The following is an 18,638-nucleotide window of genomic DNA, read 5'->3' as shown; positions in this document are numbered from 1 at the left end:
ATACATAAAGAAATACGTTTGACATAAATTTTTCTATAACAAAATACTTACGATCTCTTTCCGGTAGACAGGCTAGAGCTTTGTGCAACAACTGTTGAGCTCTTTCGGTCATATCCACTGTGAATAATGCATTTGCTGCCACCCGCCACACTTCTGGTTCAGTTTTGAATTTTTTCGTTATATTGCCAATGATTTCCACAAGTTCGTTGGTCTTTTGGGCATCGGTTATGATTTCGACAGTGCGCAGATAAATCTTCAATGGCTCATTGTACATTAAAGCCTCCTTGAGGGTGTCATTAAAGTTTTCCTTGCTGCCATAGCGCAATTCCAAATTAAGCAAAGCCACCCAAATATTGATTTGATCATCTGAATTTCTAAAGGTAATGGTTTTTAGAGCTCTTCGTGCCACGGCTCTGGCTTTGTCGATTTCGGTCGATTGCAAATGGAAGACCATGTAATTGATCCAATGTTTGCTGTTGTTGGGATCTGATAGTACCAGACGATCGAATTGATCTACTGAATCGGGTAATTGATTGGGATCGGCATATTTCTCTTCAATGGCCCTTAGACGTGACTCCTCTTCACGTTGTTGTTTGAACTTATCAGCTGCTGTTAGTTTCTTTTTTGTACCGGCTTTCTCATCCTTATCATCGCTGTCATCGTCATCATCTGAGGATTCGACATTTGTGGAGATGTTTGTTAAATCAAGATTCCAGAAATCATTAACGCCTGCTAAAGATTTCACGGCGGGTGTTTTTGGTTTTTTATCGGTTGTGGAGTTCTTCAACTCAATAATTCTGGCAGCTGACTTCTTGTCGGGGGCTTTATCTTCATAGAAGAGTATGGTATCTTCTTTGTTTTCCTCATCATCATCACTGGAACTATTGTTGTCTTCAGTTTTAGTTTTCTTAGCAGAGGCTTTAGTAGTTTTTTCCGCCATTTCTTGTTTAGTTTCCGAAACAGTGCGTTTTCTGTCTGCGGTTTTCTTTTGTACATCCTTTTTGGTTTTTGTTTCTAATTGCTCCAATTTCTGCTTTTTGTCCTTTTTAGTTGTTGCTGGATTTTCCAATTTCTGTTTCTTAGTTACCACCGGCTCTTCGCTCTCTTGTTTTTTCGTTTTATCCAATTTCTGTTTCTTTGATTCCACCCCATCCACTGTCTTTTCGTCCTTGGCCAATTTACGTTTCCTATTGATATCCTGCCACAATTTGTATGTATCATCCAAGATGGCTATTGGCTCTGACTCATGTATAAAAGCCAATTTACAAAATTGTCCCTCGGTTATGGCTTTGCTGGCCGTATGCTCAAAATCATTGAAATGCAACTGAGTGGGACAGAAGACAACAGGGTTTTTGCCCTTCTTCAGGGAACACACAAAAACACTTTCGTTTTTAAACAAAACTTTAGCATTTATGCCGGATTTTCCAATGAGATTTACAGGAATCTGTTTGTCTGTGGATATATGTTCCAAATCTCCCGGTTTATTACTGAGGAATACCAACATATTGCTGTAGTCAACCCATAATATAACGCATTCTTGTTCGGTGCCCTGTTTGGGTGGCTTTGCTTTGCCCACCACAGATGTTTTCACAATGCCAACTACTTCAGTTTCATTTAAGACATATTCCCAATCGTTGGTGGCCTCATTGACACATTGAAATTTGGCGGTAATCTTATCGCCGGGAGAATAACGAGCTATAGCATGGTTTTGTTTCTTGAGTTGTTTTTTGATATCAGAAATTTCCGTTAAATAGCTTGAAGGGAGTGAAAAAAAAGAGAAATAAAAATAATTTTTAATTTTATTTATAGAGAATTCAAATGGAGTTTGGCTGTATGTCTTGTTAGAGTGAAAATTTTCATAAATTGTGATTGTGTGTTCTGAAATAAGCATCTGAAATAAGCAGGATCCATCTAATATTATTTATTTAATTATTTTACGAAAACGCAAACGCATTTTCTGATATGAGAAATTAAAGCTTAAACACTTTTAAAAATAACAATATCCTTCACTACTCAGAATTACTTTCCGTGGCGATTAAACCATGTCAGTCAGTCAGTCCGTCCGTCTGGCTGCCCATGTAAACCTTGTGTGCAGGGTATTATATGGAAGACTTGACCGATCATACTTTCTTACTTGTTTACCCATGCGAAATTGCAAACTTTCGCACAATTACAACAACCACTAGTATTATGTATGTTGTTTAATGTGATTGTGCGAAAGTACTCATTTTCGCAAGAGTAAAAACCTTAATAATATAAATGAGACATCAAAACTAAAACTTTGTTGTCTCGCGAATGTCTACTGTTTTGATCTTTGCTCTCATTAGTTTATAAATGACCCAAAAACCAAGCATTTCGACTGCATCACAAATGAATTAATTAAAATTCAAATAGGAAATCATTATCAAAATATTTGTTTTGATTATTTAAGCCGCATGTATGGAAATTATAATAAAAATCTGCGTTAATCACGTAAAGTGTGCGTACGTCACGTAAAATTTGTCAATTGCTAAAAAAAAAAACGCCAACTTTTGCATATAACATTTTTCGCTTTTAACTGATTTTAGGCTTTATTGTTTTGAGTAAAAAGCAAATGCAGCTGTAATTTAAACCAAAAAAGTTCATAAGATTATCTGCCCTATTCTGTAAAAATTTGTTAAAAAAATTTTTAATAAAATAAAAGTGCTTTGTCATCAAGGCAACTGTCAGTTAACCCCTGTCAAAATTTGAACATGAAGCAACATTTATTTTGTGTTTGACAGCCACTGAGAGCAGACTACCTCGTGACTTGAGGAGAAATAGTTAAAAGAGAATTTCATCTGCCCATTAAGAATTATTCATTATCATTCAAATAAAGGATAAGCTTGATAAATACTATGGGATCTCTGCACCATCAATTTCAATGGTAAAAATGTGATTAACTGAATTTCGATGTGGCCGTACAAGCACGATCTGGACGACCAGTCGAGATTTCTACACCCGAAACAATTGAAAGAAAATCACGATATGGTGTTGGCCGATAGGAGATTGAGATTGTAGAAGCCATAGGCATCACACATGGCTCAGTGGTTTCAATTTTGAATGAAAACTTGAGATGCTTGCGGAAAGCATGGCTGCCGCGTTTGTTCGAGGTTTGGTGACCTCAACAAATCTTATTTTTTGGAAGAGATTTAAAATGAATAAACGTTGGACAAATTGCATAGAGCTCAAAGGAGAGTATGTTAAAAAAATAAAATAATTTTTTATCCAAAAACCTTTCACCGTTTCATTCAAAAAGCCGCAGAATTTTTGACTCTTTACAAACAAGATTATTAGATTACCAATATAATATGGGCGCTGATTTGTGTGCATTTTGTATAAAAAAACATTTATGTGGTTCATCCGATTTGATTAAATTTATATTTTCTATTACTACACCATTTCCAATTATATTTCAGAAGTTTCCATTTTAGAAATTTCTCATTGAATTTAAAAATTTTCCATTTGAATTTATAAGTTAGTCATAAACAAATTTATAATTGTATTTCAGAATTTTCCAATTTTATTTCAGAAATTTCCATTTACATATATTTCCGAATTTTCTATATGAATTCTATATTTTTGATATACATTTAGAACATTCTGAAATAGAATTAAAAACATCTGAATTACCATAGAAAATAATGTAGAAAATGCTAAAGATTCATGCATTAAATTTCATATCTCTAGTAACGAAGATTTGTCGGCAATTTACATGTACACAACACGATCATTAACAAAACTCACAACCAGAGCGTAAACAAAAATACAAATATTTCATTCAGTTGCTAGACATTCATTCAACGGAGCAGGTGTGTTGCGGATATTTCATGTTTTCAACTTTTCAACCCATACATGCCATACAAAATAAAATTTCTCTTTCTACCTGTGGCTGATTTAAATGTTATCGATAACAAAATATGTCCGCACAAAGTTGTTTATATATTTTGATACAAAATTGTTTAACGTTTCAACTTATTTTTGGTCACATAAGAAAGCAATAACTATTTGAGCCAAATCGGTTTTCTGGATATCCTCTAGAAATATGTTTGGCCCACTTTCAATACCAAATATTTCTGATCAATAGATAATATTTTGAGAAGATTTCATCACCCCCTCATGGATAAGGTTTTCGATGATCACCTGAGGAACCTTGAAGAAGTCAATCGATCGTCTTAGAACTTTATAAGTACCGAAAATATATATCCTTTTACAAACAGAATGACAAAATTTTTGGTGGTGTGTATAAAAATCATGATTGCTACTTTTTTACCCACAATTTCTTTCCAAAGATATGTCAGATAACTTTTTATGCTCGTAGTTTCAACTAATAGATATCTATCAGTGCCTAGTTACTAATAAAATATTTGGTACTTTTAACCCAAAGATAAAGATTTGAAATTAATGTCACCGTAGAAAAACACCGTAGCACAGTGCGGCCAAAAGTCGAAAAAACTAGTTTTCTATCAATGGATTGGCTAAAGGAATGCCCTAGAAGATGACAAATGTTCATAGTAAGATCCCTAGTCACAAATGACCTTCATAATTTCAGTTTGAATTACGCCTTCACCCGAACGACACACTACCGTAGAAAATATCGGCTAGTAGACGCTTCCGTTAAACAAAGTTTTTGTAATCAAGCAAATCAAACGGAACAAAATGAATTCTACAACTAAAGGTAGGTACGCACAAAGGGGCCTTTTGGCCGGACTGTGCATAGTTATATATTTGTTGGTGTTACAGGCATTAGAAGATAAAAATATGTCTATTTCTAGAAAAAGCTATTTTTTTTAAATTCTGCTCAAAATAAAAACCCGTTCTAACAAAAAACAAAATTTAAAAAAAAATATTTTTTTTTAATTTTTTTTCCAAAATTTTAGTTCAAACTTTTTTTTAAAATTTATTATTGCAAAAAAAACTTTATTACATAAAATTATTTTGGTGAAAAAAATTCGGGTTAAAAATATTTTTCCCGCATTTTACCCATTGTATGTGCAACTTACTATCAGCCCAATTATGAATAAAAAATTCCGAGGGAGTTTGTTCCCCGGGAGTTTTTTCCCATTGAATTTGAATAGGAAAAATGAGAAAAGGGAAAAAACTCCCGGGGAATTTTTATTCATAATTGGGCTGTATATATAGCCTTATATACATCGTTGCAATGGACTTCGAAATATCTACCATTTGATATCCATATTCTCTATATTAATGACTTAGTAATCCAGACATAGAATAAATAGGCCAAAAATCGAGGTTGTCCCGGCTTATATCTCAGCCATTTGTGGTCCGATTTTCTCGATTTTAAATCGCAGCCGAGCCGGGAGATTTCCGGATTGATGTATCAATTAAGTTTGTAAGTTAATTTGGGGCTAGGGAAAGATGATTTCAACATACAGACGGACATGGCTATATCGACTTCTCTATCTATAACGATCCAGAATATATGAGGAGCCGCAGAACAAAAGGTACTTTTTTGAAAATTTAAAAATTTTGGAAAATAGATTTTTTTCTAGAAGATTTCAACCCAAATATTATAAAAATACCAAAAAATTAATTTGTAAAAAAATTCGAAATAGTACCTTTTGTTCTGCGGCTCCTCATATGCAGTGGTGGCCAGGTAATTAAGACAAAAATTGTTTGCTAAATTCCATGTAATTGTCAATTATTTTTTCAAATATTTCCACAAATATGTATGCATGAGGACTGTTTAAACACACAAGTGTGTTTTATTCGACTGTATCAATTCATACATATTCTCCACGAACTCATAAGATTTTTCTACAACTTGACCAAAAATTTTTTTTTTTAAATAAACATATTTTCTCACATTTATATCATTATATTTTTATTATTATAAAATATTCGGACCAAATTTCGTATTATTAGTTCCATTAGTTTCGGTCATATCATGTTATTAACAGCGGATGTTCGCTGAAGTGGGTCAACGTATTTCCACATATATTTGTCCATATATGTTTTACCGATTTTTCAAAACATTTTTGAGAAACTAGAAACATTAATAATAAATTGAATACCCTTAGAGGTCCTTTTATTTTGGCTCTAACGCCCTTAAAATTCAGTTGATGAAAAAAATTCAAGTATTTGTCTTAAATTGGTGGCCACCACTCTAATGCAAATGAAAAATGTAGAAATTACAAACGGAATGACAAACTTATTTGCCACTCATGGTGAAGGGTATAAAAAAAAATCGATTGTTGAACTCAAATTAAAATCAAAATTTTTTTCCATAAAAATATTACTCTTTTCATTATTATTTATCTAAACAATTTAAATCTTTATTTTGTTTAATTGTTTGGAGTAAACAAAATTCCATTTTGTCAGCTGAAAACGCCCCTCAAATTTCTTAAGACAACAATTTTATTGGCAACACATACAATTCAAAAGTAAATAAACGTTAGCGGAAGCATTCAATTGCAGCGCGGCAGTTGAGTAAAAAAGCCGGGTTTAAATACCTATTTTTTTTTGGTTAATTTGGTTAACATTAAGCTGCCAAGTCACTAAAGAGCACAACAAAACGACATAAAATAACAAGGAGATAAGGAAGGTAAAAAGGGAATGTTTTATTAACCCTTTAAATAAGGAGGCTTAACCTTTAACTTATGAGGTGGTGGTAAATTTTACACCCTCTCATCATTTTTTTAAAGTTTTATCAAAAAGGCTTGCGAAATATATAGTGCCTGCATTTTTATTTCAAATAACATTTTGCTTTCTTTTTTTAAATTTTTTAAATTAAAATTGTTGTATCTTATTGTTAAAAAGCAAATATTAACAAAAAAATGTTTTTTAAAGTAAAGTTTTTTGCAAAAAAAATATAAGGTGTAAAATTTACACCACATCTGTGACTATGTCAAAAATTTTCACGTCATAAGTTAAAGGTTAATATTTCTTCTTTTATTTAAAGGGCTAATAACTCAAAACAATTTAATATTTTTTTTTTGGTTTCAAAAATTATTTAAAAATATATTGATTTTTTGTAAGATTTTTTTTTTTATTTTATTTGGTCCATTCTAAGAATGTTATAATGACCATTAACAAATTATAGCTAGATAATACAGTTTACATTTTACAAGTTTACAACAATATTTAGGGTTTTTAAAATTATTTAATAAAATTTATACATTTAAACAAATCAATCATCATTAAAATATGAATTTTATCAATGGTAAATGAGACAGTATTAGTGTTTAGCTTTAATATTTCTTTAAATAATTACACATTTCTTTTTCTTTTTCTATTTAAAAAAAAAAAATATAAAAATTGATTTATTTTAAAAATATATAAAGCAAACATTTAATTAAATGGTGATGTATGTAGGTCTGAGTGTATATGTATGTATTTGATAAGATTTATGTATGTATGTATATATGGTTATATACTTTTTTAATAAAAGTTTTATAATATACAATTTATATTTATTTAAGAAATTAACATGCTTTAGCGTAAAATATGTAGTATTGCCAAAAAGAAAAAAAAAGAGTTAAAAAAAATTGAGTAATTTTTTATGATTTTTGGAAATTTCTTTGAAAAACCAAATAATTTATTGATTTTAAAGATATTGTTTCTTTTTAGTTTTAATATTGAGTTGTATTTCACACAGTGAAAAAAATTAAATTAAATATGCTGACGATATGACATCTTCACAGATATTACAAGTACTTGGGATCATTATAACAGTCATTTTATTTTATTTTTTTATTATTTAAATAAATATTTTATTTGATTTAATTATTTATTTATTTATTTAATTATTTAAGTATAGAAAACAAATGATGTCTCTCTTTCATAAAAATTAAAAACAAATTAATAATAAATTTAAATTTAAATCTTTAACGTTATAAAGAAATTTTGTTTCATTAATAAAATTATGAAAACAAATAATAATGAAATATCTATGTATGAAAGTATTTATTTAGTTTTTGACAGACTTATTTTTAATTTGAAACGGAAACTCCTCATTATCATTGGAAAAATATAAAACATACAGACAGAATAAAACAAAAAGTAACAACAACAACAAAAGAACATTGACTATGAATTTATATGGCTTAAAAAAATTTAGAGATACGAATACTATTGCGATAAAATGAAATTTGTTAATAAATTTTATGTTTTTTTTTTTTGTTTGTTTTCATGTTGTATTTTTGAGACTTCACTTCGTGTGTTAGAATTAAAAATTAGAAGCAAAAAACAGAAAAAAAAGTTAGAAATCAAATAAAAAGACAATAAATATAAACTACAACTTACAACTAGAGATAGATAGCTAGCTAGCAAGTACTCGTATTTAGTTAGTATTTTTAGTTAGTTTTTTTTATTGTTTTTTTGTTTAAACAATTACTGGAATAGTGCAATATATATGCTGATTTTTGTTTTAATAGAGATAACAATTTAAATTGGAGGTTATATATTTTGAGAGGTTTCTCTCGTTCTCATTCTATTTATAATTTAAACTTAAACAAACTTAAAACTTACACTATTAACTAACAAAAAAATAATAATAAACGTAAATAACTCAAAAACAAATTAGGGCTAAATATAAACTTAACAAGGAAGTAAACAAAAACAGTAAAATACAATTCAAATAAAAATGAAAATTAATAAAAAAAAAGCCACAAAGCAGTAATTTAACTAAGATTAGTTGAAGTAAGTAAATAGAAGGAGTTAATTTTCATTACTTTTTTTTATACAATATATAAAACTCAGGTAAAAGAAGTCGATTAAAGTCATTGAGAATGACATGAATACTAATTATTTTCATTATTAATTTCCCCTTAACTTTTGTTTTTTTTTTGGGAATTTTTAGATTATTAAAAGAGATCTTATAAATATATGTATAAAGATTAAGTAAAAATAATGCCTTATTATGAAAGCAATGTCTTTTAGTAGCGGCTTTATTTATTTCATAAAATATTGCACATTTCTACAGCTGCTGCAAAGCGTTGCCAATTATATGTATAAAAATTTCTCAAATATTTTTGCTTGTCTTAAACTTTGTTCTTTTATATAGCATCAAATCAGGATTAGCAGAGCAAAAGGTACTTTATCGAAATTTTTGGTATTTTTATAATATTTCAGAAAAAATCGATTTCCCAAAATTTTTAAATTTTCAAAAAAGTACCTTTTGTTCTGCGGCTCCCCAAATATATTTGTTTATGTTGGGAACACAATATTATGTATTTATATCAGTGGTCGGCTGTCACAGCCACCTGGGTTCGATTTACTTATAAACAAATTTTATATCATCAAATTTTAACAAATTATTTTAACTAACAATAACAAAAATCACATTAAATAGCTGGTAAGCTTACAACACAGAAATTAAACAGACCATGTTCCTTTAATGCCGACCACTGATTTATATGGCTTGTGATTTTATGGCTTTTTGGTTTAAAAAAAACGTTAATTTCCAATTTCCAACGTTTTATGAAAACGTCCCCCAGATAATTTGGAAACAATATTATTAAAGTAAATGTTTGTAAAGCTGCTAAACCTTAATAAAATTATATGTTTTTTAAAATGAAAAAAAAAACGCCATAACTGTCCAATAATGGCTGAGCTTAAGCGAATATTTCCACAATAAAAACGGTTTTTTTCACTAAAAAAAAACTTTATTTTAAAACCTTTATTTTATAACTGTATCAGAAACACCACCGAAACCGAAACAATTTAAACATTTTTGTATGAAAAACTCTCAAAATTTATTTGAAAACCGAGTGGTTTTTATGAATCAGGGGCTAATTCTCGCATTCGTGCGAGTTTTTATTATATTTTTAGGATTTTCTTATTCGTTATCGAATAAATTATGATTGTGCTCGATAACGAACGAGTTTTTACTGCAATACTAATCAGCATTGGAAATTTATTTCGATTACGAGTGCGAGAATTTGCCCTCAGGCTTTTAATGAATCAAATTGTTTGAATTTTTAAAAGTTTGAATGTTCAATGTTCTAAGTTAGCTTTAACTGGTCAATGCTGATCGGTTTAAGCTATATTAAAAACCACATAATTTGTTTAAGTTTAGTTCTGGTTTAACTCAAGATTTAAACCTAGATTACAAACCGGTTAATATTTGATAAACAACATTAAAATTTAAACATATATTTAACAACAAAATAAAGTTTATCTACATTAGTCAAAGGTTTCAAGGAATTAATTCTGTATTCAGTTTTCAAAATCACATTAACTGAATGGAATCAGAAATTAATATATTTTTTATGTCAAAATTTCAAATGTTTAAATAAATACATTTGAAAATTATAAAATTCGTTTAATAAAGTCGAAAGCGAAATGCTTTCGTTACTTTGAGGAATCGAATCTATGATTTTTATAAAAAAAAACTGGCTGTAAATTCCAAATAAATTAGATTCGAAAGAATTAATTCTTAACCATTCCATTAAAGATAACGCATTCATATGCTTAATTCCTTTGTAGTTTATATGTATTGAATTTATTGCTTTGATAATTCATTCTTTATAGAATTAATTCCTTATTGAATCATTCAAGTTTTCTTTAATTTAATGAATGATAAAATTGTTCTTCAATTCAAATCTTTTACAAATAATATTTCACACAATCGTTTCAATTAATTTGGTAAATGATTAAAAACAAAAACAAATTGTATAAAGAAGAAATATTTTCTTTCAATTTGGATAAGATTTTAATTCAAAATTTTAATGAATTATACAATATTAAAATCAAAGCCTTTAAAGCTAAAGAACTTGTTTAGTTGGAAATGGTTTGATGGCATGATTTGATGACCTTTTTTTTAATTCTGTATTAAGATTTTAGTGAATTAAGCTTAAATTTGAAAAATATCAATGCAACAACCATTTAATGATAATGAAATTTGGAAACAAACTCAAATTTATCAAATATTTTTCAAAGTTTCTCAAAAAACATTTTGTTTAGCCAAAAATGTTGCATGTTTAACATAAACAATGATTTGATTTAACTAAAACTTTGATTGATTTTTAATGAAACGATAAGCATTTTCATTAATGAAAATACAATGTTAATGCCAAATAATAATTAGAATTATTTTCAATTTAATGCTAATGAAATACTCCCATGTATAATCTCTATAGTTTCAACTTTCTTATTAGAGATAATTTTGAGCATATTTTCTATTAAAATCAGCAAAAAATCCAACACAAAATTATTTGCACTTTTGCTTAAGAATGAAGCAAAATTAGGTTAAAAAAAAAAAAAAAGTAAATCGTTGAGACATTGAACAGGAAGCAAATGTTATCTGCAAAAGAACACTTGAACTATAATCAGACGATTATATGTATTTTATTTAATAAATCACAGCCCTTATTTAATGCTACCAGAGAAAAAAAGAAGAAATGATAATGAAAAAAAAAACATAAATTTGATTAATTGGTATTAGCAGCAAAAAACATAACAAAAACTTGCAAAAATTTTGGGAGAAAATAGTAGTTGTTGATACATGAAAATATCAATATAAAATAGATTCATTCTTTTGAATACTTAACACTGATATTTTTGAGCAATATAAAAAATTTCATCTCCTTATCTGTTTCTCTCTCTCTCACTCTCTCTGTTTTTCTTTAAAAATTTTACTAATTTGTGAGCACTTTCACGTTCGTTTAATTGTGCACTAACTATCACGACATATCAATGTCTAGAAAATCCGAAGATAGCAGTAGGGATTCTGAGGGATTGGATGAGACAAGCGATAATGTGTCACTCATTATAGCACTGGCGAGATCAACAGAATGATGATGATGATGCTGATGATGATCCATATCATCGGTATCATCATGCAATGGATGATGATGATGGTGGTGTAAATCATGTTGATCTAATGCATCCAAATGAGCATCGAGAGGATGTTGATGAGATGAGGAAAGCAAAGGATCTCGTCCGTGCTGTAATGAGGTGGGAGATGCGGCCAAACTGTCATTGTTATTATTATGATGATGGTGGTGATGATGATGATGGCAATCGCCGATTGTGTCGGAACCACAAGCTACCATTAGATCAAAATTAGTTGAGGTATTGTTGGGACTTGGTTGACATTGTTGTAGTGTGTTGTTTGATCCGTGTTGATATTTATGATGACAGCTACTGGATAGGCAGCCGAGACTACCCCCAGCATCGCAACATGTATTGAGGGGTGTTTGATGATGATTTGTGGGAGTGGGCGTCGTAGAGGTAGTGTTTGAATTAGCATGATGCGCTGGTGAAGATACCGGTGAACTGCTGGCGTAAATGTCATCCAGGGACAATTGATGACTACTGCTACAACAGCTGCCATTGTGGTTGTGTTCGTTGCAATCATTGCCACCGTTCGATGTGTAACTGTTGACACTACACTGCATTTGTAGATTGGGTGAATGGGGTGCTGATTGCAATAGCTGATTGGTGGGTATTGAAAGCATATCATCAATTCCCCCACCATCACCGACACTACTACCCTGTAACAAATGATGCTTACTCTCCTCCATGAGGTCTTCCATGGTGTTGATATTGATATTGAGGTTATTTTCATTGGAGTTGTTATTATTATTATTGTTGTTATTAGTTATACTATTTGAGAGCTGCTCTTGTGGTAACTCATTGTTGATTAACGGTGTAGAACGATGATTATTCATGTTGTTGGAAGGACTAGCATTCTTTAGGTAGGACGTTGTTGGTGTTGGAGCTGAAACGGAGGTGTTGTTGTAGTCTGCTAGCTGTATACCTTGAGATTTGGCTTGCATTTCCAGTTCCTTTATGCGATTCAGTAGGCGCCTATTTTGCACCTCGATCTGTCGTTGTCGGTATTCGTTTTGTTTCAAACGTGCCACTTCATGCTTCAGACATTTTATGTAGTCAACAGAGCTTTTTAGAATTGTGCCCTTGTTGGGCCTTATATCACGCACCACTTCATAGTAGGGATCGTTGGTTTTCGGCAGCAAGGTGCCCAATTCCTTAATGCGATCATTTATATTGAAACGTCGGCGACGTTCTATCATATTGTGATTATCCTTTTTCTGGCGATCTTTGGCCATTGCATTGACTTCCGCTTCGCTCATAGAACTTGGCTCCTGCTTTATGTTTAGGTCCGATGAAAATGAATCATCAAATTTGAGAGTGTCATTTAGATTATTGTTGTGCAAAATATCCTCAAAGTCCAGATCGGCATCACTTTCGAACGAAGGTGGCAGTTCGGAATTACTGGTCGCTACTGAACTCAAACTGGGAGTGGCTGATTGTATAGGACTGGCCAGGCCACTGGGACCGGATGAGTTCATAAAGTTGGTATTACGCATCATTTTTACCAGATTACCGGGATTCGAACGGCTGCCTAAGGAGGTATTATTGCCACTTTTACTATTGCCCAAGTTACTGGCCGAGTTATTGCCAAACGATTTGAGCGATGATTGTTGATTGCCATTGTCTGAGCTGGTATAGGGCATATAGTAGGAGTTGGCACCATTGCTATTATTATTGCCCATACTGTAGGGCGACAAGGGCATATTGTCATCGAGTATGGTTGCACTGTTGGGAGATGCAGCCGGTGTTATGCGCATTTGCCGCGGAGAACTGTTCACCGATGAACAGTTGTCATTTACAATACTGTTGTTGGCATTCATGCCAAGTGTATAGCTGCTGCTGGAACGTTCGTTATTTTGCAGCTGTTGCTGTTGATTGGGATTTGAACTGGCTACGGTTACTCTGAGATTGGCCTGAGAGTTGGCGGCTCGACCGCTCCAATCGGTTTGGGTTTTAAATGATTCACTGAGGTACTGGCGCACTTGATTCTTTTGCTTTTGTATGACATGATAACGAGTGGGATTTTCCAAAATTGTTCGCACTTGCAAAACCTGTTGGGGCAACTCGACACCGATCGATTGCAGGGGTACTTTGACTGTAACTGGACTCGACTGAGCTTGAGGTATCATTAAAGTGTCCATATTCTTTGAGCCATAACTGTCAGAACTTGAATTGCGATTCTGGTTGTTACCGCCACTATTATTGTTGTTAGACTGAATTTGCACTTGGGGACTGTTGCTCACATTGTTGTTAGTACTGTTATTATGCTGTTGTTCCAAATTGATTTGTTGCTTTGTTTGCTGCTGTTGATTGTGATAAACATTTTGCAATTGATGATGTTGTTGCTGCTGCTGCTGATGCTGCTGTTGTTGTTGTTGATGTTGAAAAACATCAGTTTCTCTTTTTTCGGCCTCTCTTCGTTCTAGCTCTTGCTGCTGTTGCTCTCTCTGTAACTGTAATTTCAATTGTGTCCTTGAGGTGGGTGTAACGGTTTTGAACGTTGGTATATTATCGGGCCTAATCGTGCGTGTAGCCGATTTAAGCTCATAGAATTCAACATCACTCGAATTTGGACCCGACACTTTAACCGAAGGCAATACATCTTCGAGTCTATCCTCATCCATGGGACATTGATAATCAATTTCAAAGTCAAAATCCAAATCAATACCAGATTCAGCCATTTTGTTTTCTTTTTCAATTTTATGTAGGTACTTTTTGTTTTATTACTTTATTGTTATTGTTTTTATTATTATTATTGTTATTATTGTTTTAATCGTAATTCGTAAATCGTTTTTTTCTTTATCGTCGTCTGTTTTTCCCCCTTTAATTATTATTATTATTGTTATTATTGTAGTTTAAAATCAATCATCACTTTGTTAATATAATACTTCTTTACATTAATTACTTTCGGTTTTTTGTTATTTCCACGTAATCCATCATAAAGTTTATCATCATCGCGGTTTTTTATTTAGAATTTATTTATTTATTTTTGTGTTTGCTTGTTTTCTATGTTTTTTTTGTTTAATTTTTTATTAATTTCTTTAATATATTTACGCAGTTTATCTTAAAGTTTCACTTGTTATATTGTGTTATATTATATTAATTTTTATTTAATGTAGTGTTTCTTTATTGTTGCTAACCAGCCACCAGCGTTTTATATTATTACAATAATAATGGTCGACCGTCTTTGCGTCGAAATTAATGGCTGTACTCCGTTTACCAACGTATTTTTTCTATATTTTTTTTTTTATTTTATTTTTTCTTCTTCTTCATATAATAAAAGTTTATAAATTAGCACATACGCATATGTTTACCACCATACAACCAAACCATATCGTACCGTACCACCACCACCATCTATCTTTCTACTGCACGATCCCCATATTATAGTGCTCCTCAGTCGATCAGCCAGTCAGTCGTACGTACAATAAGCAGCAGCAACAACAACAACAGCAACACAAACAACAACAATAAAGATAAAAAACGATTGACAAAAATCTTTCATATAGAAAAAAATATTTTAATTTGTTTTCTATAAATTTCGGCGTATATAAAAAAAATTATTAATTTATTTAAGCTGATCGTAGAAATTTCTCTCCTTTAACTTCGGTTAAAGTTGTAAATCGTTTCTTTTTTTTTTTTTGTTTAATTTTCAAGAATAATATTCAAATAACGGCACTTTTTTGTAGAAAATATTTTCGTTAAACACAATTTCACAACGATTTCAGTTCACTTATTTAGTATTAATTGTTAAAACAGAAAGAAAACGATAATTAAATAAATTTATTTTTAATTGTTTGATTAAAAATAGAAGAATAATAAAAGGTAAACGAAAGAATATTATATAACCACTACTGGCTACTACTCAGTACGATCAATTGTGACAGAACTAAAAAAAATACTGAAAAACTCAAATCATATGGCCGCTCTATGCACACACGGAATATCACAATGTAGTGTTGCCACAAGAGAGAGACACACAACATGCACAGCCCCAATTTCCAAAAATACAAATCCCCCAACACATATTCTCAAATAAACTTGAACAAATCTCCACATTTTGTGAACAGTAAATAAAATAAAAAGTTCATTCAATTCGTGTATAATAATAGTAGGGTGGGTAATTTTTGTAAATGAAGTACAAATGTTCTTAAATGACGTTTGTTAGAAATTTATCGTTTAATTCCTAGAGTCTAGACGTCAATGTGTATATCTTTGAAATGTGCTGGTTCTGTGTGATGAGGAGTGTGCATGTGCGTGTGTATTTACAATATAAATTCGTCATTATGTATAAGAGTTAGAAATTATCAGTCAAGGGTTTAGCAATTCAATACAATATATACACACATTGCTTGCATGTCTTAAGAATTCCCACAAATTGGTTCTTTACACTTTCGTTACAGTCAGTTCATCAGTTATAAAATTCGTTTACTTATTTTCTCCAATATTTAAGCTTGTTTTGACTAATTCGAAAATAATTGCATTTTTACTATAATCTCAAAAAGATGAGTCAAATGCACTGCACGAAAAAAGCTAAGCATACAAAATCATTGTTTCATTCTTTTTGTATACTCTTTTTCGAACTCGAATTGCCTGTCTTCATCAACTCATTTTTAAGATAAAATATCTAGTTCAATTAAAATGTTTAGTTCTTTCTTTAAGAATTCTATCAGTCATGAACATCATTGCCTAAACAAAAAAAAAATCAGTTACTTTGAATTAGTTCTCTCTAGATAATTGGAACTATTTAATTCATTCTTTCAGATATTTCTATATCATTCAAGCTATTTAGTTTGTTATTTTATGACATCTTTTAAATTTTAATCCGTTTATTAGAGTAGTTTTTGTGAATATCATTTCAAGACAAATCTTGACACATCCAAATTCGCAAATTAAATGCGCCGCAATTAAAACAATTGTTTCCAAGATATTATTGATCAAATATTCTAGTAAATTTTAATGTAAAAAAGATTGCGGTGGAGTTTAATTCTCAGTAAGAGAACCCTTTGTTATCTGAATATATGTATGTAGCATTGTTAATAGATTGTAAAAGTACAGAAGATCTATACATAAGTATATGTTTATTAATCAAAGTATCAAAGTCTTACAAGTCCAAGTTTATTTACCAATGATTTATTTTTAAGCCATGTCAATATGTTATTAAGCTTTGCATTTACAATTTTAATATTCCTTGTTTTAAATCTGCATTGGACCAATGAAAGATTCAATTGTCTCCTTTGAAATATGTTGCAATTCCCTTATACCGCATCATAATATTGCCATCGCCAAACTTTACTGCCCAATTGTGTACTTGGGACTAGCATCTTTCCCTTCGGCTTCCTTTCGAATGTTCTCCCATCACTGATTGTTAATTTGTATTTGGATTAATTCGAAAAGAGAACAGAATTCTTTTTCTGTCCCCACCAGTACGGCTTTTCCCTAGAAATAATCAGCCCAATTATGAATAAAAATTCCCCGGGAGTTTTCTCCCTTTTCTCATTTTTCCTATTCAAATTCAATGGGAAAAAACTCCCGCGGAATTTTTTATTCATAGTTTAGCTCTTCTTACGCGGGGAGTTTGCAACGTTTGAGAATAAATTTTTAATTTAAGATTATTAATAATCTCCCAGGGAGTCATTTTAGGGAATTTCTTAAACTCTCCTGAAGTAGTTTTACGAGTTCCTCCTCCCAACATAACATGTAAAAAAGTTCGTGAAAGAAGAATTAAAACTTTTCAAAAAAAAAATAGCAAAGATCGTGTGGCGGTTAAAGTGCTTGCCTACAAAACCAAGCACTCCAGGTTCGATCCCTGGCAGAGGACGAACAATTTTTATCATGGTTTTTGAGTTTTTAAAATTAACCCCCTCTAAACAATCCATCCAAGAAGACCCGTGACCACTCCTTCCCCTGGAAAAGAGGTTAACATCATGATAAAAGTCAGGCAGCCCGCCACCCCCTGGGAAAAAGGTAGGAATCAAAGTAGAAAGGTTCCCCACCACTACACCAAATACACAGAGGGTGTTGTTTCTAGGCAACGATAGATGGCAGCACCATTATCCTACACCAGCTAAAGCAGACCAATCATCTACTTAGTTGGCAAAAATAACAATAGGCTGGATCTTATGGCAACATCCTACATGTATCCTTGGACATGGGAAATATGCGAAAAACAACTGCAAACAAATCGTATAAGATGGAAGATGCTTTGTGGAAGCCAAATGCTCCCAAGAGGGGTAAAGCTGGGTTTCCGCATACACCGTAATCGGCGCCGATAACGAAAACTGAAACTGAAAAACGTTGATGTTCGTCACCGTCTCGTTTCTGAATTGTTTTCGTTTCAGTTGGGTGCGTTGCTGCATAAAACAGAAACGAAATTATTTTTTAATATTGGATGTCGCACATTAAATAGAATTTCATTATTTTTGACAAAATCTATTATTTTTTCCTCTTCCAATAAACAAAATTTATTTTTTTATTCATTTTGATTACCTTTAAATTTGAAATAAAAAAATTATTAAAATAATTTCGTTCCTACAGTACCGAAAACAACCTACTTAAAGTTGTTTCGTTCCGGCCCCGTTTGTGCCGTTTTGTTCCCAATTTTCGTTGTCCATTTCTGAAACGAACTTTTTTTCGGTGCAAATGTATGGAATTTCGTTTTCGGTGCCGATTACAGTGTATGCGGAAACGTAGCTTAATGGAGAAAAAATAATATTCATCGTCACACTGTTTTAAATGGCATTAAACAGTATAAGGAAGACTTGAACATTGAAAGAAACCCTGAATCAGGAAAAAAAAGGTCTAACAGATATTGGTAAGCC

At 31.3% G+C, this 18,638-nt stretch overlaps 2 protein-coding genes across 2 annotated transcripts in view; both read right to left on the bottom strand.

Moving 5' to 3' along the window:
• Rrp5 (Ribosomal RNA Processing 5) overlaps positions 1 to 18,638 on the bottom strand; it is a 35,107-nt gene that overhangs the window by 1,604 nt on the left and 14,865 nt on the right. The window contains exon 4 of the mRNA XM_065498874.1: positions 52 to 1,754. Coding sequence (XP_065354946.1) covers positions 52 to 1,754 — 1,703 coding nt within the window. The remainder of the gene's footprint in view (positions 1 to 51; positions 1,755 to 18,638) is intronic.
• Mitf (transcription factor Mitf) lies at positions 11,451 to 15,875 on the bottom strand. Its single transcript, XM_065498875.1, has one exon. It carries the CDS (start codon positions 14,496 to 14,498, stop codon positions 11,664 to 11,666), a length of 2,835 nt encoding a protein of 944 aa, XP_065354947.1. The 5' UTR covers positions 14,499 to 15,875; the 3' UTR covers positions 11,451 to 11,663.

The sequence above is a fragment of the Calliphora vicina genome, chromosome 1 (genome assembly GCF_958450345.1).
Source record: "Calliphora vicina chromosome 1, idCalVici1.1, whole genome shotgun sequence".
NCBI lineage: Eukaryota > Metazoa > Arthropoda > Insecta > Diptera > Calliphoridae > Calliphora > Calliphora vicina.
The sequence above is the reverse complement of the archived record's forward strand: the minus strand, read 5'-3'. Positions and strand labels throughout refer to the sequence as shown.

Coding starts and splice junctions, on each gene's coding strand:
- Mitf (XM_065498875.1), bottom strand. CDS start 14,498: ATGGCTGAATCTGGTATTGATTTGGATTTTGACTTTGAAATTGATTAT.